The 23,830-nt window shown below is 39.9% G+C and overlaps 2 protein-coding genes across 2 annotated transcripts; one reads left to right on the forward strand and one right to left on the reverse strand.

Moving 5' to 3' along the window:
* The first annotated feature begins 985 nt into the window (after positions 1-985).
* LOC133990392 (uncharacterized) lies at positions 986-13,251 on the forward strand. The gene is made up of 7 exons (XM_062428694.1): positions 986-1,259; positions 4,016-4,347; positions 4,459-4,523; positions 4,618-4,775; positions 8,256-8,771; positions 9,244-10,739; positions 11,424-13,251. Exons 1-7 carry the CDS (start codon positions 1,019-1,021, stop codon positions 12,087-12,089), a joined length of 3,474 nt encoding a protein of 1,157 aa, XP_062284678.1. The 5' UTR covers positions 986-1,018; the 3' UTR covers positions 12,090-13,251.
* A 412-nt stretch (positions 13,252-13,663) lies between these two features.
* LOC134000913 (equilibrative nucleobase transporter 1-like) lies at positions 13,664-23,244 on the reverse strand. The gene is made up of 13 exons (XM_062440426.1): positions 23,233-23,244; positions 21,452-21,668; positions 19,512-19,641; positions 18,545-18,591; positions 17,120-17,196; positions 16,905-16,997; positions 16,339-16,478; positions 16,107-16,252; positions 15,757-15,900; positions 15,544-15,651; positions 15,253-15,439; positions 14,049-14,172; positions 13,664-13,810 (listed from the first exon to the last, which is right to left on the reverse strand). The coding sequence occupies exons 2-13, from the start codon at positions 21,636-21,638 to the stop codon at positions 13,664-13,666; spliced, it is 1,530 nt and encodes a 509-aa protein (XP_062296410.1). The 5' UTR covers positions 21,639-21,668; positions 23,233-23,244.
* Positions 23,245-23,830: the final 586 nt, after the last annotated feature.

The raw sequence follows: 23,830 nt of genomic DNA on the forward strand, positions 1-23,830 counted from the left end.
AACAAGTAAAAGCACTTGAACTGTCATTTTTGATTTCATCTACCTCTTTTTAATTGCTCTGTACAAAACTTTCTGCCAAATGAATCAATGTAATGCCACATACACAGCTGTAACTTCTCTCTTTAGGTGGGAAATTGCATCACAACACTTATATTCTAGAGGTTAGTAAGGGGTAAGTTATAGAGGACTACAAAGATTATTTGGACTGATGAGCACAACTAACCCCAAGCATACGTGTCACCAGTCAGAGAAAAACAAAAAAACATTAGAAAAATACACAATGTAATAATGTGAAAAAAATACAATGTTACAATACATTAAATGAAGCATTCATACAATCACCAAACTCTCCAAAGGTCAAGAATAGAAAAAAAACAAGTGAATTAAGTCAATTAGGAAAGGTAAATTACGGGGGGAGAGTATACATTTGTCAGTATTTAAATTCAAATGTTAAATATTTGGAACATCAACCTTTAGGACATGAAAAAATATATGTCCTAAATAATATTTGTGCTGGACTGGAGGTTTGTGCAGGTTGGTGTATTGACATCAGGATCTGGCAACCCTGCCAGTCGCAGTGTGTTGTCGTTGGTCCGCTTATAAAGACGTAGGTAGCATAGAAACAGAGCAGATAGAAGGTGTACACAAACACTAAAAGTCCAGTGTGTTTTGTAATGAAAGACATTTGAGAGTATAGTTGTACCTTTAGTCACAACATTAGCATTGGCATGTATCCTACGAATTAGAATACAACACTTTAAAATGTTTCTATCTCAAAAGCGTAAAGTTTAATTACAGAGTTTTGCGCCGATCATAAGGAGAATAAGTGTGTCATGTTTTTCCACACAGCACACTGTCATCATCAACATTTCACCATGTCACGCATAAGATAAACTGCACCCTAGAGATCTGTGTTATTTCCCATGCGCTGTCCTCTCTATGCATACCATGTCTTGCAGCGAGGCTGCAGCCCGCGGACAGCCAGCCTGCAGAAAAGCAGAAACAGGGCCACACAAACATGGATCTCATCAGCAAACCAAGAAGCAAGTCTATCGTGTGGATGTATTTCGGCCTGAAAGCGGATGAGAAGGGACAGCCACTGAACTCCGGCGAGGCAATTTGTCGTTTGTGCCGAAAAATTGTGCTCGCAAAAGGTGGAAACACCACGAATTTAAGAAGTCATCTGAGACGTCGACACCGTGCTGATTTTTTCGAGACTGCTTCCTCCACGACCTCCGGAGCTTTGTTTGAGACTCAAGGTGATTTACTACCAAATTCACTGCTTTCACTGCAAGTGTTTTGTATCTAAAGTGTGCTGCGGGTCTTGTTGCATTGACCACCATTGTAATTACTACATGCATCCACTCCCCAAAGTCTTGACAACATGCAGACACTACAATGGTTGTTTATAAAGTTACATTTAAATAGAGAGTAGTCAGAGGTGCAAAAATAAATCAATAGCCTAAGTGAGCATGCTGTGATAGTAGATGTTTGCAATTTAGTAACACACTTTAGTGGTATGGTAAGTTGTACTTTGCAGAATATCCTATGTTGGCACACAGTGTATTTACAATGTTATATGAATGTGTAACTTATTTCCACCATGCACTGTGATGTCACATTTAAAGAGCGGATCATTACACTTGGCCGCAGCTGGAGTAACATCTGTTAGTAAGTAATAACAGTTGAAATGCGTCTTTTTCTTAGTTGTCTAATAACAAATTAATTCATACATAATGTCATTTGTATTTCATATTATGGAGCAATGATAAACTGCACACTATATAACGCCGAGTGTAGATTTTTGACGCTATAACAAACACCTTTTTAACCACTTAAGAGACGATTGTACGCATGCGCATGTGAGGAGCCCACGACAAGTGCCATACAAGTCATGTTTACGGCAGTCTTATACCTCTGCTGTTGCCATGGCATCAGCTAAACATCATTCATGCAGGCCGGTGTAAGGAGCTAAAGGTACCATTAGGGGACATTTTTGTTTTAAAATACGATTTTTTTTAAGTGAGGTGCCTTTTACTGTCCCGGTGTAATGATGTGTCGTTAATAAGAGCTCTATACTGGCCTGGCAGAGACGCCATTTTAGCCTTTTAAACCCCCCTTTCATAACAGGCTGACCTGGCCGTTCAATACAAGCTGATAATGACTGTGGTATAATCCGCGTATTGCACCGGAACCGAGCTACTGTCGCGGTATCACTCCGCTGTGTTTACGTGGGCAAATCCTACCACCTTTACATTTATGATAAAGACACAGCTCTGTCAGGATGGATGCAGACCAGCTGTTTGAAGCTGATATGACAACTAAAGAGGAGGTCATACTGAAAGAAGAAGATGAGTTACAAGAAGAGGAAGACTGTGAGATAAATACCACTGACATTTCCAGACATGCAATGGTGTCAGACTTGGAGCTGGATGAACTTGAGGACAACAGGAATGAAATCAGTAAGGTTACAAAGAAGCAGACGACATGGGCTGTGAACTGCTTCGTTGACTGGCTGGAGTCCCAGGGCCTCCAGGTGGACCTGAAGGCAGTGAAGAAAACTGAGCTAAACAGCTTGCTGAGACACTTTTATGGTTCGGTGCGCAACAGCAAAGGCGAGCTGTATGGGATTGCGAGTTACATCGCACTGAGAGCTGGAATAAACCGTCACTTCAAAGAGCATCCCGTCAGCCGGCCCGTGTGCTTGATGAGAGATGCAGAATTCACCTCAGCCAACAAAGTATTCATGGGAATGCTCAAGAGAATTAGGAGGTCGGGTCGAGATATAACATCACACCACCAGCCGCTGTCAGCTGATGATGTCCGCATCCTCAGACACTCACATGTCATGGACACCAGCACTCCAAGGGGACTTCTTAACAGGGTCTGGTTTGATATACAGGTTTATTTTGGCCGTAGAGGCAAGCAGGCCAACAGGAATCTGAAGCCAGATTCATTTGTAATCAGAAAAGATGAGAGAGGACTGAGATATTGCACTTTATCTTTCGGGGATGAGAAAAAGTTTCATAACGAGAAGGGTCGATGTTCTATGGATGAGAAGCCAGGGAGTGAATTCTGTCCCATCACTTCTCTTTTAAAGTACCTCAACAAGCTCCCATCCAACGCAGCTGCCCTTTACTTACAGCCTAAAAAGGAGCTCACAGATAAGATGTGGTACAGCCACGTCCCCTTAGGAGTCAATTATCTGGGCTCAATGCTGGCTCGCATGTGTAAAGAAGCTGGCACATCAGTCATCTACACCAATCACTGCATCAGAAGCACACCCTTTCACCAACTGTGTGACAAAGGCCTGGACAAGGGAGACATTATATCTGTTATTCACAGGTAAGATAAGTGTATTGATGTGCTGCCAATCTTATTTTGCTCGTATCACATTAAAGCTGGTAAAATGATATATAAATGTAACCTTTATTACAGGTCTGAAAGCTCCCTCAGGAGTCACCAGACGACAGCCCTCGGGAGATGTAAGCAGTGGAGCGAGACATTGCCAGAGAGACATTCAGCTGGCCCAGCAGGTCTGCCACCAGACAAGTCGGCAACCCTAACAGAAGTTCACTCAAGTACACACAATTTGCACAAGTGCTGCAATGGATTCATTATTGCAGTAATTACATTCCAAGTGAATTATGTAGATAAATGTCTGCAGAAACTCTGAGTGAACCGACATGAAAATGGATGCTGAAAGATACTAAAGACAAATTGATTATTCTTGGTGGAGGAACAAAATAAAATGATCAAAACAAACTCAAAGCTTTTGTCTCTGCTGTAAATAACTGATGTTTAGAACGTTTTTTGTTTACTATAATGTCACTCACATACTTATGCTGCGACATCCTCAGAAGGTCTTGTGTCTATAATTTCTCGTGTTGCTTAATTTCTTGTGTTACTTAAGAAAAGCAACACTAAACATCTACCATGAAGTCTTCCTTTGGACCGTCAGTAATAACATCTCACCTTATTTTCACATGTGACTAATTATTTCTTTATTTTACAGGTTTGGATTTAAACCATGAGGAATTCTTTGAGGATGTTCCGTTTCTTCAGACTGCTGCAAACCAGAACTATGTCCCAGATGCCGTGCTGCCGCCTGGGGAGCCGTGGCTCCATGGCGGCCCCAACCGAGCGGTGCTTTCTCTGCCCTCCTGTCTGTGCCTGTGTGGGGTTGCTGGGTCTGAACTATCTTGTCCTGGATCGTCTGGTGAGGACCAGATGGGAGAGATGAAGGTGTACGCCAAGTGTCACCTTCAGCAAGGCGTAATGTTTGGACCCTATGTAGGAGAAGTGTGCAGGGCACAAATGCCTGCTAACCTCAAATATGCCTGGGCTGTGAGTAGTCAAATCCTTACAGAATAATAAAGTGCATATGATGTTTATAATATAGAGGCAGTTAGAAATCAAGTAGTTGCATAAAATGTGTTGTTTTGTTCTCATCTCCAGATCAGGGATGATGCTGCTTTTGTGTATGTCGATGCTTCTGATGAAAACAGATCTAACTGGATGAGGTGGGCACATCTTACCATCCCTATCACTTCACTTCTTTTACACTCACTTTGTTTGTCACAGTTACATACTGTATGTGTTTTCTTTCTGTTTCAGATATGTAACATACACCAGCAGGGAGGAAGAACACAACCTGGTCGTTTTCCAGTTTTACCGTCACATCTACTACAGGGTCACCCAGCCCATCACAGAGGGAGCGGAGCTCAGGGTCTGGATCGGCAAGGACTATGCCACCCTGCTGGGCCTCGGGATGGGTGAGTCTTATTCCATTACGTGATACATTACTGTCATGTTGTAGATGCAGGCTACAAGATCAATTACGGTTATTCCCTTTGTGAACTTAAAGCGGCTGGAATCAATACTTTTTATAATAACAATCTGTGAAATTACAGTGTGTAATTGCAAAGGCATCGCTTGTAGTGTAGTATCCTACAGACACCTGATTCTGCTGCTCCCCTGCAGCAGGAAAATGAAAATAAAAGCTCTAAGAGACCTACTGTACACTACCTGCTCAGCACCAAACGGCAACAGACAGTTAAATGTAGACTTGCTGGTGAACACAGTGGAGCTTTTAGCAGCTAGATATTTGGACACTTCAACTAGAGGTAAAGGAGAGTGAATATTGGACTTACATTCAGCAGGTGGATAGAAACACGACTCCAAATGAATGATAATGTTGCTCTGTAACTGCTGGTTGTGTAAAGTTAAAAAAAAACAACAACAACTAACAACTCTGCTGCCCCCAAGTGGTAAAAAATCAGCATTACATCAGGTTTAAAGTCCAACTGAAATCACATTTCATTTCAAGTTATTTTTGCATCAAAAAATAATGCCAGTGTTATTTTGAATTTAGTATTAATAGGTTATTGTTATTTAAAAAGGGAATGGAAGGGAAGGGGTGAGTTGGTGTGTGATTGACAGCAGCGGGCAGACTGAGCCCTGGCAGAGAAATGAGCGACAAAGTAAACACGCTTGCACTGAGGGTTACAGGCTATTCAATAATATTCATCCTTCGAGGGTCAGTTTGATCAAGGAAGTGGGCAAACACAAATACACTTAATCAATTTATTTACACTAGGCCTGGGTGATAAACCAATACTGATATGTTGAGGCGACAGACACGTCATCAATAGCGATAAGAAAATTGTTCAATAGTTTTACTTGAATGAATTAGATATAAATCGCAATGAAAGCACATAACAAATATGCAAAGTTTGGTTACATAAACAAACCCCAAGTGTGCCCCTTCCCTGGCTCATAAACAGCCTATTATAATATACATTTAGTTCTCAGTGTAAATATGAACATATTTTGTATAGGCGAGACAGTAAAGGTTTGAATCAAAACTTCAGACTCAACGGAAGGAAAATTCAATAACCAATGGTAACGTGATTGACACTGATACTTCCGTGGATCCGAATGTACCAGGTATGGAAAAAATGGTGGTTGAAGCTAATTTAGATGGCACAATCAACATCTTCTGCTCCCCCCCCATCAACTCTCACTTGAAACCAGTCACCACAAAGAAGAAGCATGAATCTAACGGTAACACTGACAGTGGTAATGGCAGCTTAGACATCTTGGCAGCAATCTGGAAACTCTCCAACAAACACGACGACAAGATTTTCAGTGAACAGATGCAATTTCTGAACAAGCTGAGAAACTGTCCTCTACAAGTTTAACAACTTCTTGTTGATGTTAATTGACATAAAGAAATTCTGAAGCACGCAGAGTTAGAGATTGAAGATCTGAGAAAACAAAACTGAATCTTAAAGGCAGGATCTGCTGAATGTGAACGCTACAGTTGGAGCTGGGCTTTGAAGTTACACTGATTGAAAGAGGAGGCCAATGAAGATGTGAGAAAAATGGTAATTGATATTGGATATTGTGCTCCTGGGCCTCATGAATATCTGGAGGAGGGTGTTGATATTGCTGATCATCCAAGAAGAAAAGAAGGATATATCCCACTGAACTATTATCATCTTGTTTGTGTGGAAAGCGCCAAAGGCTGCAAGTTTCTGCGGCTAACAGTGATACTGTCTCCAGAGGATAGAGAAGAGACAAGCTCTGGCCCCTTGTGAAAAAAATCAAGAGAGGAAGGGGAAAAGCTTCCTTCCTTGGCACTTTTCTCTGATCGATGGGAGGAAAATTGCTTTATTCCTAACTCCTCAAAGAAGTTAATTTAAACATTTTAGAAAAACATATTTCATGTGAATTCTATAATCTCCAGATATGAGGATGTTATAATTCTTCATTTTGTGGACATGCTGGTGAAACAACTATCCATTCATTCTTTTAGTGTAAAATAACAATGACATTTTGGTCTGATTTAAATTCTCATGTTTACTCACTGTTTTACTCTGAAATATGTAATTTGTTAATATGACTATATGAGTAACACATCTCCAAACCATATGATTTTTTCATTGGAAAAAAGTCTTTATTCATAAACAAGTATTTAAGTTCCTCTGTCCCTCCTTTTTTTTCTTTATTTTCTTTATTTGTCTCTCATTGCATTGGTTTGTTTTGTTTTCATCCTTTATTTTATTGTGCACTTGTTTCGGCCTGACGTAATATGACGTCACATTCCCCTGTTTTCCCCTGCTGAATAAAGTTTTGTGTGAAAAAAAAACTACCCGGTTGTAACACGGAGAACAACAGAAACAACGTGGAGTTTGAGGATGAGTGCAGACGAGGAGGAGATAGTTGACAAAAAAAGAGATCCCCGCTCGTCAGTCTGGATGTTTTTTGGGTATTTTAAGTCTGACCTCCAGCAGAACACCGCTGTGTGTAAACTGTGCAGGAGAATCGTCCAGACCAAAGGCGGGAATACTACAAACTTATTTAACCACCTGGGCCGCTCTCATCCCTCGGAGTACGAAACATGTCGCCAGTCACGACTACGATCCACATCTGTAACATCTGCAACATCTGCAGAAAAAACCCACGTACGATCCACAACAAAGGGAAACTCTGCAATAAAACAGTTTGACAGTTGTCAAGGTGAGGTTATTATTATTCTTTATTTTTATTATTGTATGTGCTTTTTATTGTAGTGTTAACATGGAAGTCATTACCTGTGTGCCTTAATAAATAAAGTGGTTAAATTCAACCTTTTTTCTCCTGTCCTTTATTTAAAAAATAAGTCATTAAAATATCAATTATCGATATCAACCGACAGTAACATTTTATTGTGGTAAGTTTTCAGCTCATTCCTAATTGATACCAATACCAATTTAAAAATACATATGACAGTGTTATTAACAGGGGCGGAGCTAGGGGGTTGCTTTAAGGGGTGCAGCTCTCAATGTTTTCTCAAAAGCCCCTGATGTATTAAAAAATATATGGTTCAAGTCATTTTTTTAAGAACAATGACTTCAACCAGCTGCTGACTGTATCTGAGTGAGTTTATAACAGTATGACAGAGTGGAATAATATCCATCATCAGAAAGTAACACATTATGTCACACTCTACATTGTTATTAGTGTTGTTAAAGACCATACCAGTCTCTAAACAGACAGAAGTGACATTGGCAGGATACTGGTGTGGGTTATTGTTCAGAGTGTGTTGCTCCTGTAGTGGGAGCAGGTTAATGTCTGGGTGTTAATAAATGGGACAGCACAGTTGACACAAAGATATTAAATCTAGTATTTTGAAGTTTTTTTAAAATTGTTTCATTAGCTTGCTAAAATAAATCAATACCCTGTGCATCTGTTTTTGGTGGGGGTTACAGGTGAGAATGTGAAATGTGAAGTTGGAGACAAGGAGACGGTTCTGAGGCTCCTGCAGGACATCCAATTGGTCACTCTCCCAGAACCCAGCAGCTCCTCCCTGTGGTCAGACCACAGCCAGTCACAGAGCCCCATGCCTATTATCAACGACGTGACCACCATGTCACACCCCGACGCAGTTAATGATTTGGGGGCCATTTCTGCCGCTGCCCTTACCTCCTCCCCGCTCATCTCCTTCCCATCACCTGGCTTGCATCAGTTGGAAAAGTATGATTTTATGCCTGGAACTGAGAAACTGCTGAGTAACCCGAACGCCACGCACAACAGCCCCTGGTACTTCTTTGGGTTCGAGCCGGACCCCACTGGGCGACCGCTGGACCGAAGCACAGCGGTTTGTAAGCTGTGTGGGGAGCGAGTGGGCTGCGGGGGAGGAGCTGCAGATATCCAAAACCATCTGACCAGCAAGCACCACATCAGACCACGTGACATCAACAAGGAACGCAGTCTTCTGACCATAGGTAACTATTGCTCTTTACTACCTGTTTGTGATGCACAATAAATATCAGAATATCAAAGTCAATAAAAGAAAGGTTTATTACAACTTGAACCTTATTTTCATAGTTTTCACCTTCATGTCTGTCAGTTATGATAATATTGTATTCACCGGAGTTATTGCTGAGATCTGGTAATGCAACATCACTACAGTAAGTCCAGCACAATAATTCAGGTTGTAAACAAGCAACAGTTGAGTCACTAAAATTTACGTGAAAATGAATAATGGCCAAAAATAAGATACAAGTTGTATTTCCCTTTAAATTCTTGTGGTACGGTAAAGACTTCATGGTCAAAATGTGAGTCAGAAAACAGGTCTTTTTGTAATACTAACTTCTGTATGTACAGGTTTACTTCATTAATTAGGTACAAATGTGAATGACAACTTGACGAGCCAAAGCTCATTTACAACTGAGGATTTGTACTTTTTCTCAACAGGTCAACAACGCACACAGGCAATGATGGTTAACAGCGGTCTGATCAGTACGTTCCCACTGGTACTTTCTACTCAAGTGACAGATGCCATCACCAACTTTCTCATCATGGATCTCCAGCCGCCAGCTCTGGTAGAAGGAGAGGGCTTCAAACAGCTGATCCACACCCTGCTACCCTCCTACAAGGACCTGCCGTCACCTTGCCAGCTGGAGAACCTCCTAAAAGAACAGCACACTAAAGGCAGGACCAGCCTGGCTCAGCTCCTGAGGAGGAAAACTGGCAGTGGAGAGAATGAGGAGATACCTGACTACACTGTTCCCATCGAGTATGAGCCCAGGAGGCGTGGGAGACCTCCCAGTCATCGGAGAGAGGTTCCTCACTTTGTCACTTTAAGTGTGGATGTTTGGTTCCACAACTGGCAGGGCAATACTGACATGTACCTAACCCTCTGGGCACACTACATAGACTCTAACTTTAGTTTTCAGAACCTTGCCCTGACAACCCAAAGACCGACAGAGAGTGGAGTGAAAGACTATAGCCTTCGAGCAGTGGAGGCCCAAGTGAAAGTTATGGCACAGGAGTGGGGTATCTCCCAGCCTAATCTGGTCTTGCTGGGAGGGGAGGGAAGGAACAAGATGAGACTGGTACCAATAAAAAGCGAGAAAGGCGGAGAAGCTTCAGGAAGCATCCCTCACCCGAACTCAACAACCTTTCTTGAGAGGGATGACTTGGTATCACCTGAGGAACCACATGGTTTAGAACAGAGCCATTCAAGTGAAGGTTTACCATCTGTCCCATGCTTCTTCAGAGCTGTACAAGGCTGCATTGAGGAAGTGATGTCACACCCTGTCATCTCTAAGACCCTCACCCAATTCCAGGGTGTTCTTTCAACCCTCTTTCTGCCACCTGCTCTAAACAAAGAATTATATCAGTACCACACCCAGACACTGTCGCAAGGCATGACGAAACAGGAGTATGCAGAGCTGAAGTCATGGGCTCACAGTCGGCCCACCTGGAATAAGCTGTATCCCCTGCTGAGCATGCTCATCAAACATAAAAGCCTTTTCTGTGATATGGTAAAAGAGATAAAAGGGGAGGGCTTGTCCAAAGAAGACAGTGCTTCAGAGTCCAGTTCATCTGGCAGCTGCCACGCCAACTCCACCTCCAACACGTTTTCTTCCAGCTTCGTGCCTTTGCGTTCTGAATGGAAGGTTATGGAGGAGCTGTGTTTGGTCCTCAAACCTCTGGATGTGGCGTGTCGAACCCTCGCCAAGGAGGCCTTCCCCCGTCTGTCCCTTATCAAACCCATTCTCACCGGCCTGCTTTCCCGCCACCTCGTATCCCGGCCGGGAGACATGTCATCCACCTTGAAAGAGGTGAAGAGGACGATGAGGAGGAGCTTGGCGAGCTGTTATGACAACCCTGTTGTCAACAGGGTTTTGTGTGTGGCGTGTTCCCTCGATCCCCAGTTCCACGGGCTGGGATTCATGGAGGAGAAGGTGAGTTATAAATGCAGGGAAAGCCAACCCGGCCCCCTTAGTTACTGTTGCTATTTTCAGATATGAAGTTTTCAGTGATAATTGTGATTTACCTTTTGAAATTCTTTGTACATTTTGAAACAATGGGTCCTTGATTTAAGACAGAGGAAGACAAAAGCAGGAACTTCTTAATATACAAATACAAAGAATTTTTAGTATGTAAAAATAATAATAGTAATAATGACAATATGAATTACTAAAAATACAGTACAAATATTTTGATTAAAATGTGGAACTATTGGATTCAAAATGCCAGCTTGCAGTAATAGTCTCCGTAACGGTCACTTTTTTCGATTGGTACCAAAACATTACTGATGTTTGATATCCCATCCTATGAATAGCTTCTAAATGGGCCTGTGTGTAGGATTTAGTGGCATATAGCGGTGAGGTTGCAGATTGCAACCAATTTAATAATAATCATTGTAATTACTGGGAGGTTTGTGTTTTCCTGTTCATGTCCATTTCTGATGCTCATGTGCGTGAGTGTTACATTAGCAGGGCACATTTAATGAACATTTGAGGCTGTCAGTTGTTCAAGAATCCCTGAATATAAGTTTGGCCTCTGCTAGTGAATGTTTATAGTTATCTGCTGTTATCTCTCAAGATTTTATCAATGTAATAGTTTTTGTCCTGATTATTTTTAAGGAGCAGACAGCGACTTTTGATTGGCTGAAGAAAGAGGCTGTCAGGATAGTGAAGGAGGACAGGAGGAGAGGTCATTGTAAGAGCAAGAGGAGCCCCTCCCCTGGGTCACCAGAGTCAGAGAGTGACTTCTTGAGGAGAAGCAAACGGCTCAAAGAATCCCGCCCGATCAACTTCAGAGAGATCGAAGATGAAGAATACGAGAGCGACACAGGGGAGGCAGACGAGAGCGAGTCTGCAGACCCAGGCTCACAGGGCGGACTCTCTGGTATGGAGTTCCTGCTTGGAGACCTGTTTTGCTCCACCCCTCGGAGCAGGCATAGCTCCGTGGAGGAGTCTGTGGACATGGAGATGTCTGTCTTTAGAGCAGACAAGGGGGCTTCGCTGGGAGTGGAGCCCCTGCAGTGGTGGAGGACAAAAGCGGTGCAGTTCCCTCTGCTGTCCACAGTGGCACGAGCCTACCTGGCTGCCCCGGCCGTGGCAGGGAACACTGCACAGGACTTTGTGCAGGAAGGAGCGGGAGCGACGTACAGAAAGAGAGCCAACATTCCACCAGAAAGTTTAGACGCAATCCTGTTTCTGCACCACAACCACATGACCACCAGTGAGGGTGGGCAAACAGCTCTTAGGAATGAAGACAAGAGCAGTGTGTTGGAGAAGGTCCCTTAAACTGACACATAGCATTCAATCATTATTTGACAAACTCAAAATGTAACCTTTTGAACTGCATGCTGACCATTTGCCTCATTCAAATTTAACCCTGATTCATACCTTAATCAAAATTAACCCACTGAAAGCATGAAGAATGTTCCCACTTTGGACATATGAGGATGTTCATATACACACACACACACACACACACACACACACATACCACACACACACAGAGCAGTAGGCCTCATTAGACATCTTTCTTATTAATTTGATGCATATTCTGATGAAACGGGCTATTGCATTGAGATGTAGAACACAGAGAAGTCATATAAAAGTTTAAATTAAGCACATACTTGAAGAAAAGTTGGGTTTATTTTAATTGGTGGTTGGCCTCTATACTTGATTGAACTTCAACTATCAAACCACGTTTCATTGAGTAACATTTACTTAATTTGCCCCTATTTGTGTGGCAAGTTAACATTTTAAATTCCACATTTTTTTAAAGACAAGGAAGCTAGAGACAAGGAAAATCAGGTCATGTACAGTTTGGAGTACTCCACTGCTGATCTATTTCTAACTTTTCAGTTTATATCAACAACCTTGTAGCACCTAGTGCCTTACCTTGTTTCGATACTATCCTACAGTAGATATTATCGTTATTCTTAGTTTTTACTCCTTAATGCTCATTTAAAACAAACATATAACTGTAAGTGTGTAAATTGTCTGTCCTGATTAAAAAAAGTCCTCCATGTTAGTGTTGTGTAAAACTACTGTGCCTTTACTTTTGAATTATTTTCCGTTATGGATCGATAGCTTGTGAAATAAAAATCCAAAGACTGAATATTAATTCACCTCATGCTGCTCTTCCTTCATTTTACTTAAATCATTTTGAATTGTGTCTGTAAATTAGTGATAGAACTTGAACATAACATTTTAAAGAAATTAAAGGATAAAATGTGTCATCTGCATAAAAACGTAACATTTAAAGTCTCAAAATGTGTATTGTTTACTCTTTGTTACTGTAGGTCTGCTGTATTTCAGAAGATGTTTTTAGATGTGTCGTGAAACCTAAAATGTTTTTTTTTAAAACATTGACAAAGTATGATACACTTCTTCAACATTACATTGTACACTGTTAACACAATGGATGAAGCTTATCAGCACAATGCCTGTACTGTCTTTGACTGACATTATTGAACTCTGCATATTCACGTACATGCAGAATTACTGTTTTTGTCTTACTTACTGTATTGTAAATAAAACTGTCTACAAACAGTATATTATTTCTACATTGTGTATTGTGGTTAATACAAACGGTCCAGTCAATAAAAACATCTATATTTAAGTTTTTTTTTATTAAACTGACACATTTTGGATTATACAAAACATGTTAAAAAATGTGTTTCTGTTCTCTCAAGTATTAAAAACGTTTCATATTATATCAGTGCACTTATAAAAAAACTAAACTAAAGTTATACAAAACTTTGTAACCTTTATTTTCTAGTGTCTAGACAGGCCACTAAAAAGATGTTTTTCCTTCTTTCAAGTAAAATATTTAAACAGAGACTGGCATTACCAGGATTATCCTTTTACAACTTGGCTTCAGGCAGTTTGGAGCTATTAGCGACAGGCTTGTCATCATCCTCCCGGTTACGGGCTGTTTTTCTACAGTGGATGAAGACGTAGATTGGATGGATAAACACCAGCAGAGTGAAGACAATCAAAACAATGTCCACCTGTAACAGATCAAAACAACACTTATTCATTTAGCTGAAGTCTGTTACTGAGAAAAAAGCTATGCCACCACTTTAACACATAGACTTACATTTTGATATCAATTCAGTGGCACAAAGAGTACCAGTGTCCCTTAAAAAGTCGTTCTTATACCCTCTATCTAAAATGTGTCCTCCACAAGGATTTGATATACATATCTTTTTTTATAGTAAAACTCACTAAACTATCTTGAGCACTTACAAAAAAGGGGTCTCCCCCCAGAGGTCCTTTAACCAGGGCGAAGCAGGGGTACTGCAGCAGAGAGATGATGGCGGACATGGACATCACCAGACCATACAGCTTCCCAAAGTGACTGGCTGGAAAACTGAGAGACAGAGGGAGAGACATGTTGTCTTCACAAGTTTGTCTGTGACTTTCTGGCTGCCATGAATAGAGTACGGGTTTTGGATCATCATTAAAGTTTCTGATACCAATAAGTCCAAAATTCTTGTGAAGCTTATCATGCTGGCTTTTTTGAGACTGTCTGAAGTGTTCATTTAACTGAGGATATAGGTTAAAGTGTAAGCACATATTCTATTAATTGTCTTTCAGTCAGTCCTGGTTACACATTTTGATTACTGACACTGTCAATTCATTTTTGTTAGGCATCTATTATGATTATGATACAATTCAGGCTAATTAAAAAAGGTATTCCAGTGATTTAGCAATGTGCTTTTATAAAGTTGGAGACCATGTAAGAGACAGATTTTAAAAAAGAATAGTCAAAATCTATGCAGCAGAGACCAAGATATCTTGACTTTTATTCTCTAGAATGTATCAAACTCCAAAAAGACTGGATCCTACATTTCCCACAATGCAACTTAATTCAGCAGTTCAACAGCATATTCATTTAAAGGTACTGTACCGGGCTACTGCCCACATCTTTTAAACTTTATTGTACAACTCTTGTTGCTGAGGTCTTACTCTTCATGACAAGAACATTTTTTTTTAATGTAATGTTAATGTAAAACTATTGGAGTGCTCCTTTAAGTTATATTTACAGCGGCATGCATCCTGTTAGTTATAAATGTATTTAAGCTTTCAGTATTCATTAAGTGTATGTGCCAAACTATGCCAGGTTAGAAAATTAGTTTAAAAATAGATTTTATTTATGATTAATCAATGAACATTAATGATCCATGAAGTGAGTATTCAAACACCAATGCTTCTTACAGAGTTGCAAACAGGCCAGACAGTCCCAAACACTGTGGAACAACATGGTGTCAAACTTGGCACTGACCGGTTAAACTATATAATTATATAAACTATATAACTCAGAAAAATCCATTGTGTCACTTCTGATATGGCCTTAACCGAGTTGGTGTTATCTGCTGGACTATTGCATTGTAAGTTGTGTCTTGTATTTGGTACACCTCCTGTCTGTGTGTGCGTGTTAGGTACTCACGCTATGTTAATGAAGGCTGCATTTCCCCCATAGAGGAAGGAGCGATTGAGGACTTGTAGAGCAAAGGTGACGTACTGCAGCGAGAGGATGGGAATGGAGGCGCACACAGAGAAGAGCAGGCACTGCAGAGCGGTCAGGAACAGGGAGAGATAGGAGGAACGCAGGTCCGCCTCCTGCTCTGTTTCTCCTACACAAAGGAAAACGTTTAAGGAATGAGTAAAGTTATTCTGTTGCACGCACACACACGCACACACACACACACATACATACACACTGGTCACTGATATTTACCAGAGGTCAGAGGCTTTCCCTTGTGTCTGTCCATGATGAGTCCGTTCCATGGAGCACACAACACCCCACACAGCTGGGTCATGGCAAAAGCATTGGTGTACTGACTTACTGAGGGAGAAAACAGCCATAGAGAAAAGCAAAGAATGCAAAATAAAGTTAAATATAGACATGAATGTGTGATGGAGATGTTCAGTGTCTGTTACAATGACTTACCCAGGTCGGGGTCATTGTCGGCCAGCCGGCTGAGCCTGGAGTTGAGCGTGCCGATGAAGAGGTAGTGTCTCAGCTGCATGATGGACAACCACAGCATGTGCCACAGAAAGAACCAGGACAGCATGCAGCTCCGGAAACTCACCGCTAAATCAAATAAGTCACATTGAAATTCACATGAAATCTGACATCAACTGTGTGCAAGATCACACTGAGATGTGCCTCAAAGTTCTATAAATGGACTATATTCTACTAGTATATTCTGTTGGGCGCTTAGTTTAATTAATGTGTTCATGTTTTCACAGCTATGAAAATAAGCAGATATTCTGACAATTTAAAATTAGGATAAATACCTTTTTCCGAGTCTTGCGCCTCAGTTCCATCCTCAGGCTCTGGTGGTGCGTCCCTCCCATTTAACTCCTGTGAAACATTCATCCTACCATCCCTCATACTCTCCGACTGCTCCACATTGTAAGTGTTGGCCTTTCCACAGTTCAGTCTGCATGTCAGGAAAAGTAACACCATACCACCATATTAAAGATCTGTGTTATGTCAGCTGCTGCAAAGACAAGGTAATGTTCTCACCCATAGGTGTAGTATTGTGGGACAGGGTAGGGGATGTGGGCTCTGGGCATCAGCAGGAAGGTCCGCAGAAGGTGTATGATACTGCAGAAGGACAAAACCAAGAAGGAGGAGCGTAGAGAGACACCCTGTTCATATAGAACCTGGAAAGCAATAAAATGAGTGGTTAAACTTTGAAGAAAACTGATAAAAAAAACAATGTTGGAGTAAGTTAATGTACATGTTGCTCAAATATAAATATTATTATGTTGAACAGACAAAGAGCAACACATTTGAAACCAAAAGTTAAACTTGATTTGGTCAACAAAAAAAAATGTCATGTGTTTTTACTGTTGAGGAGAAAAAAGCACGTTAAAGCAGGCATTGTAAAATATTTGATCTACACAGTCTCTGGCTATGTGTGAAATCATCCAATATCCAATATTTAGTTTGTCTGCCACTTTGAATCAAGCTTTCTGACTCTAGTGTGAATGATCAACCCTTTATAGATGACTCTTATTGTTTTTATTGTATTTTATTGTAATATAGTATATACATTTAGTATTTTGATGTAATAGTGCTTATTTTACCTTGATGATGAGAAACACAGCTGAGGAGGAGTCAAAGGCACCATTGTAGAGGGTGATGATGGTGGAGCGATGAGCAGCAAACAGGTTGCTCACCTTAACCGACACACGTAAGCACAGTTCATTGATACCCAATTTTTTTGTTTTGAAATATATTTAGGCTCTACAGTATGTTTCAGTTCTGACATATTCATCTACTAATACTATTGAGTATTCACCTGCATGTTAGTTAGAAGGAGCAGAATTCCTCCCACAGCAATGCAGGACAAGGCAGGGAAAAGCAGCTCTGAAAATGCTACATGACAGTGGAAGGCAAACTCGTCAACCCTTAAACTAGGATGTTATTTTCTTTGTTAACACTACATTAAATGGTCGCAGTGTCGGCCAGTAGGCCTACAGTAGATAACAGTTGGGTGTTTGAGTGCTGATGCACAGCTGTACTGCTGTCGAGTCCAACAAGAATGATAAACACACATCCTTGTTAGTTTGATCCTGTGGCATTAATGTCAGTGGTTTGGACAGCTAGATGAAAACAGATTTTTAAGAGTTATGAATGAAATATGGCTTTGACATGATTAAGGTATGAATTATGTATTTAACATAGGAGCCATTTGAGCTTATTTCACCTTTGGGAGGGTTAACAGCTATCTCCACGTATCTGACAAATTTTAAGTCTTGCTATAGGCATAGAGACTACAGAGTAATGTCGGTCAAGTCAGTTGACCCAGGAGGACAAAAGTTACATGGTCGACAGAAGACAACAGGAGGATTAATGGATACCATGAAATATGGTAGCAATATTCATAGTGTACAGACAATGTACCCTAATGACTTTGGTGATGTTCAGATTTTTCTGCTAGCATCACCATGAGGTCGACATTTCTGATTTAGAGTTTTCTCAACAAATGGATAATGGATTGATACATTTTACTATGCACATTTATCCCTCTCAGGATGCCTTGTAGTCATTTTGGTGATCTCTTAACTTCATCTAGTACCATCATCAGGTCAAATTTTCAATGTGTCCAGTACTTTGGTTTATGACCAAATACCTTCAAAACTAATAACATTCATATCCGCCTCAACTGTACTTTGTTTTAAGTGTTAATTTTAAAATGTTAGCATGCTAACATGCTAAACTAGCATGATAAACACTACTCCTTAGCATTAGCAAACCAGCACTGGCATAGTGAGCTAAATGAATTTGGCTCAAAGCACTTCTGTGCCAATTTTAAAAACAGCCTCACAGAGCTGCTGGCAAGGGTGTGGACTCTTGTTTGTAAGTAGCTGCATTATGTAAAAAAAATCAGAAACTGGACGAACATTTAATTTCACAGATTTTGTGCTGAAAATAGACTCAAAGGAAATGCAATAAGAATCCAGAGAGACAGGCTGTCAGAATCAAACCTATAAGGTAGCGTCCCTGCTTAAGTTACTGGTCTGTTATGACTGTCAGGTTTAGCAGGTAATTTCATAAAATAAACTTTTTTTTTTTAATGTATTTTTTAATTTGAATGTTACCTAATACCTTAAAATGATGAATTGGCTTAATATGTTAGAAAAGCTGAGTGAACTACCTGAAATGTGCTCTCATGATAGTTTTATTTGCTGCATGTTGCATATGCATGTGTGAGTTCACCTACTTGGACTAGAGAGGGCCACAAGAAGGGTTCCAGTGGTGTACAGAAATCTAGAGAGAAAAATAAGACTGATCAGCCATTTAACCAACACAATAGAGAGCATTTTAACTCCTTATAAGTTCTTATGAATACAATATGAAGTCAAATGTTTTGGTTGCCTCAGATCTTGGTTAATATTTTGGTGGAGGGACCTCATTTTGATTATAACAGTGTTGTGTATAACAAAAAAGCTCATTAAATCAACATTCCTAATTGTATCTTTGGCCAGAGAAATAACAAGACAAGAGGCAGGTTCAGATTGGCTTCATGTGTCATACCACATTAAAATAGTAGACACCAATTATTGGTATCAGCAGGGCATACGTAAACCTTGAGTCTATTAGGTGTTATTTTTTAGTAAAATGTACCATTTGCAGACACAGAGAGTTCAGAGTTCAAAGAGTTCAGTTTCTTGCTTTCTTGCTATCCATTGTTTGACAGCTTGCCAGTCACATTTAACATATTTTCATAAAATATTCATTTAAATATTACAAAGTCTTGATACTGACTGTGAATACATGAGAATCAACAAAATGTTGGAGTCAATGGAGTATAATCTCTCTGCTTCTGTCAGACACTCCCTACTTTTATCTTCACTGATTCCACTTTACCCTAACTGTAAACTGTAGAAATAACTGAAATGCAAACTGAAATATGAATTTGAGCTCATGGATCCCATGTGGTTCATTTTAAACTGTTAGCCACTTGTTCTGGCTACCGAAGCCCATTTGAAGACAAAGCAGCAGCAGCTTGAACTTCTCAAGGGTTTGTTTCATCATGCTGTCGGATTTTCGTCTCTTTAACTAAAACTAAAAGCTACATATGTTCAGTCAGTCAGTTATAATATGGCCTAATGCTGATGATGACTTCATCTTGGAAATTGAGCTTTTTTTTTTTTACATAGTTGGAAAAAGACATGTTATGAACTCACATTCCCACAAGCCTGGTCACCATGGTGCCACAGCGATCAAACAGGTAGCCATTGACTATGTTCAGGAAGTTGTTGAGGAACGATGCAATGGTGAAGACCAGAGAGAATTGCTCATCCTGACTGCTGCAGTCTGAAACAGAGGGACAGAAAAGACACTGGGAAAATATAAAGCAAATGGGACCCAAAGTGATGAGAACCAAACCATATTAGTAACACAAGATCCATTCAGTATCTGTCCTGGAACTTTCAATCACATTACACGATCCACTTCAGCAGATGGAGTTGTTTATTTGTTACAGAAATGTAATTAAAAATAAATTAAAAAACACTGTAGGGACTTTTTGTCCATGTTGGCTTATTTAAATTGAGATCAAAAGTTCACTGTTGACCTTGGAAACAGGTTGAAGTTGGGGACTCACTACTGGAGCTTGTGGTGAGTTTCTCCAATTGTTTTTTTTTTTTCAACAATATTTTTATTGAATTTTACACATACAGACATAAGTGAAACGTGATCACTGAGTTACATTTCTCAATCTTTTACTCCTACAACCTTAGACATATTCGCAACGACTTTCTCCCAGTATTTATTTAATTTTGGACACTCCCATACACAATGGTATAGGGTGCCTTTCCCCTCTAAACATTTAATACAAGTGTCTGGAATGTAAGGGCACCAACGATTCAATTTGACTGGGGTAATGTAAGTTCCCATTAACCACTTGTGTTGCAATAACTTCATTCTAGTATTGATTGATTGTTTTTGAGCTTTAAGCATGCCATTTCCCATTCAGTTTCATGTGTATCTTCTTGAACATCTAGTCTCCATGCCTCTAGCCTGTCAATACTAGACTCCTTATCATATGACATCAAAGCTGTATAGAAAAAAAGAAATCTGACCTCTCCCACACAAATGTGAAATTGTAAGATTCTCAAGATGCGATAGAGGTGGCTGTTTAGATAACATTTGTTTTATAGTTGGATTGTATGAAATGTTTTAATTGTAAATACACACATGTGATCAAATGTTAGAAAATGTCTCCAATTGTTGTTAAAAAAGTTGGTGAGCTTTCAGAGTACAGAAAAGTTTGGTTGCAGGTTACAGGTGGTACTGAAACTGTGGAAGTATTGCAGTATTTAATTGTCATGGCTGGATCTACCATACAGGCAATCTGGGCAAGTGCCCAGGGGACCTTGGATAGAAAGAGGCTCTTTTATGGCATTGTTTTGGCAAATGGAAAAAGTTTGTGCATTGCTGGTGAGAATGGATTCATTTAGTTTTAATTGAAAGTATTTGTATTTTTTGCTACAATTTAAACATTAAGTTTCTAAAGTTTAACCATAGTGTGCCTCTGTTTTGTAACCATTGGGTATCTGTATCGACACCTTCTTATCTTTTATTTTATTTGCTGGCACGAGTCACATTTTGTTAAACAGAAAAATTGCTTGCAAGCTATTGTGAAGGCGTGCAGCAAAATTGCTGGTACCTCCTTGAATGACTTCCATGACCTGTATAAGGTCAGATCTTTGAAGGAAGCCTGATCAATCTTGGCTGATCCGAGCCATCCCTTGTGCTGTGAATTTATATTGTTACTATCAGGGTGCGGATACAATCTTCCACGATGCAGGACAAACAGGTTCAAAGGTCATTTATTTCTGCTGCTATCAACCTTGTATATGACACTGTAATTTATATTTGGTATTTGTTGTTGTAGTTAAATGCTTTCTGTGATGTCTTTATATTACTGCTGACTGTGAATCAAATTGCCCCTGGGATAATAAAGATACCTTGTACATTGAACCTATTTTTTTTCATTGAGTGATTCCTTTCAACTAGCTTGCACATTTTCTCCAGGGAATGTACTGTATTTAGTTACATGTTGGTGTATAGCACCTTGTTTAAAGAAAGGACTAGTATCCATCCAGATTCAAGAGTGGCTTACCTTCGGCAATGGTGATGTTGATGTCTGGGACGCTGACACATAGCTGACTAAAGTATCCATCGTCCTTCAGCACAAACACCAGGGACGCGTAACCGAACACCACACCGGCAAAGCACAGACACTCCAGTACCCCGGAGGCCAGAGTCAGCCTGTAGCGCAGCCTGGTACCAACCTCGTACCCCTGCATTCTTCACTTCACCTCTCACAAACAAACTAACTAACAACAACAAAAACAAAAAATGAGGACATGTAAAGCAGATATTTTCTTTCGATTCCGGTTACAACTCAAACAGTACAATGTGATACAACATATTTTTCCATGCCACCGCAGTAGATGACACAGATTAAACACATATTGCACAATCAACCATGTCAACCAATTTACACCATAACATTCTCATTTCTCTACAGCCAATTTACTGTGGTTTTTAAAGAACGTTTGAAGAATGTTGTATTCAGTATGGTGTTATAAAAGTGCAGTTTATTGAGTTTTATACCATGAGGATGATCCTGAACATATCATTGACATTTTTTGGGACAGTACAGACACATCAGAGGGAGATAATCATGAAGCTTGTAGCAGTAATGAGTTATTTTGTCCTTTGCTGCTGTCTTGTCTCATGTCCAGTTTACACTTGATGACATTATTATCAATTATTGCTCTCTCTCTCTCTCTCTCTCTCTCTCTCTCTCTCTCTCTCTCTCTCTCTCTCTCTCTCTCTCTCTTGGCCCAATGAGAGTTAATTCACTGACCCTGCTCATGGTAATCTCCAAGATGCATTATTAAAATAAATGCCCACTCTAAAAAAATGTCCAGATGTCACTCCAGATTGTAATAACAATGTCACACAAATCCTGAAGCAGCTCAAACAATGAGTAAACCATGAAACAGCTGATTCTTTGCAGATTCCGATTTTACATAAAAAGCATATTATATATAGTTCAGAAATGTAAGGCATTCCTATACAGTAACTACCCCAATAATACATAGTAGCAGCTCCACATTGACTAACATCAAAATTACATTAAAATGCATGTATCAGTAATAATAATAACGTAATTTAGTAAATACAATGTTAATGTACAGTTGAGAGGGGGTGCATTTGAAATGTTTTGAAAACACTTAACACAAATGAAATAATACACAAAACTCTGCTGGGTTGAAGATTAAACAAAAATTATTGTACAATAAGGGGATAGCATACATACAAAGTGACATCAGCTCATCTCAACAAGCTATGGGCATACCTAAACTATTATAGTCTCTGAAGAAACAAAGAAATCAGCTATGATTGGTCAAACATATCAGCCTACAGCCAATGGCAAATAGCCATAAACAAATACATTTACATATATGCATATTTATTACCCAAAGTCTTGATCCACAAATGATAAACTACATCTACACATTATTAATGTTTATTCTAACTAGCTATTTCAACTGTTTTTGGGGATATTGTGTAAAATCTGCCATAAATTGGATTTGATGTTTATGATATTTTTCTGTCTCATGTTAAATTTGCGTTCCATGAGTACAACAGACATGCCGGGGCCTCAGTTAACAGGCAGTGTTCACTGTAATCCAGATTAGTACAGTTAATCTATGCGTATTGCCACATGGCGCAACGTGGACACAAAACCACTCGAAAATGTTTTTTTTTTAAACAGCATTTATCAATTAACACAACATGAACTGAGCATGTAATATCGTAGTTATGAGTATAATAATAAGTAACCTATAATACCCACAGATTGTCTATTGGTGGCTTGAATCAACTCACCTGATTCATTTGATCAAACATGCACGATTCCGCCAACACCTGCTGCAGCAACAACCACACCTAAAATGATATTTACCTTGCAACCTCCAGCTGTTCCAAACAGTCCGGTCCTCCTGTGCAGGGACTGTGCAGGACGGGGATGCACCTTGCACCGCCACCGAGCCGCAGCTTGATAAACTACAGTGCGGTGCAGCGCCTCACTCTGTCCACACTAAGGGCGGGAAACACACTGACTGACATATGGGTCTCTTTTATAACAGCATTAATTCTTTAATTGCCTAATTGTGAACCATAGGATGATGTAACGGATTTCCGTTCAGATTATTTAATTCAACGCATTCCTGAAACCTGGAGATAAAATATCAAAATAATGAGAAACATATATTGGATTTCCTTTTTTGTATCAATACCCTTGTTTGTATGAAGCCACTGATGTAGATGCATGCTACATTTCAGTGCAAAAAGTGAAAAAAAAAGAATATCAGAATTTTGTGTAATGAAAAAAAATAGGCTATTTTTTTTATTAACTGTGCAGACTTCTATTAAATGTACACAGCCTGTAGTCTGCGTGGAGCTCTACACTGTCCCCTAGAGGTCA

Source organism: Scomber scombrus, chromosome 2, assembly GCF_963691925.1.
Source record: "Scomber scombrus chromosome 2, fScoSco1.1, whole genome shotgun sequence".
Classification (NCBI taxonomy): Eukaryota; Metazoa; Chordata; class Actinopteri; order Scombriformes; family Scombridae; genus Scomber; species Scomber scombrus.

Bases quoted from the DNA above. Each gene is read 5' to 3' on its own strand.
- LOC134000913 (XM_062440426.1), bottom strand. From the start codon at position 21,638: ATGCAGGGGTACGAGGTTGGTACCAGGCTGCGCTACAGGCTGACTCTG. The intron at 15,652-15,756 runs GTAAGTCATTGT...TTTCTCCCTCAG, and splicing joins CGACAATGACCCCGACCTGG to TAAGTCAGTACACCAATGCT. The intron at 14,173-15,252 runs GTGAGTACCTAA...TCTGTCTCTCAG, and splicing joins GCAGCCTTCATTAACATAGC to TTTTCCAGCCAGTCACTTTG.
- LOC133990392 (XM_062428694.1), top strand. From the start codon at position 1,019: ATGGATCTCATCAGCAAACCAAGAAGCAAGTCTATCGTGTGGATGTAT. The intron at 4,348-4,458 runs GTGAGTAGTCAA...TCTCATCTCCAG, and splicing joins ACCTCAAATATGCCTGGGCT to ATCAGGGATGATGCTGCTTT. The intron at 10,740-11,423 runs GTGAGTTATAAA...ATTATTTTTAAG, and splicing joins TGGGATTCATGGAGGAGAAG to GAGCAGACAGCGACTTTTGA.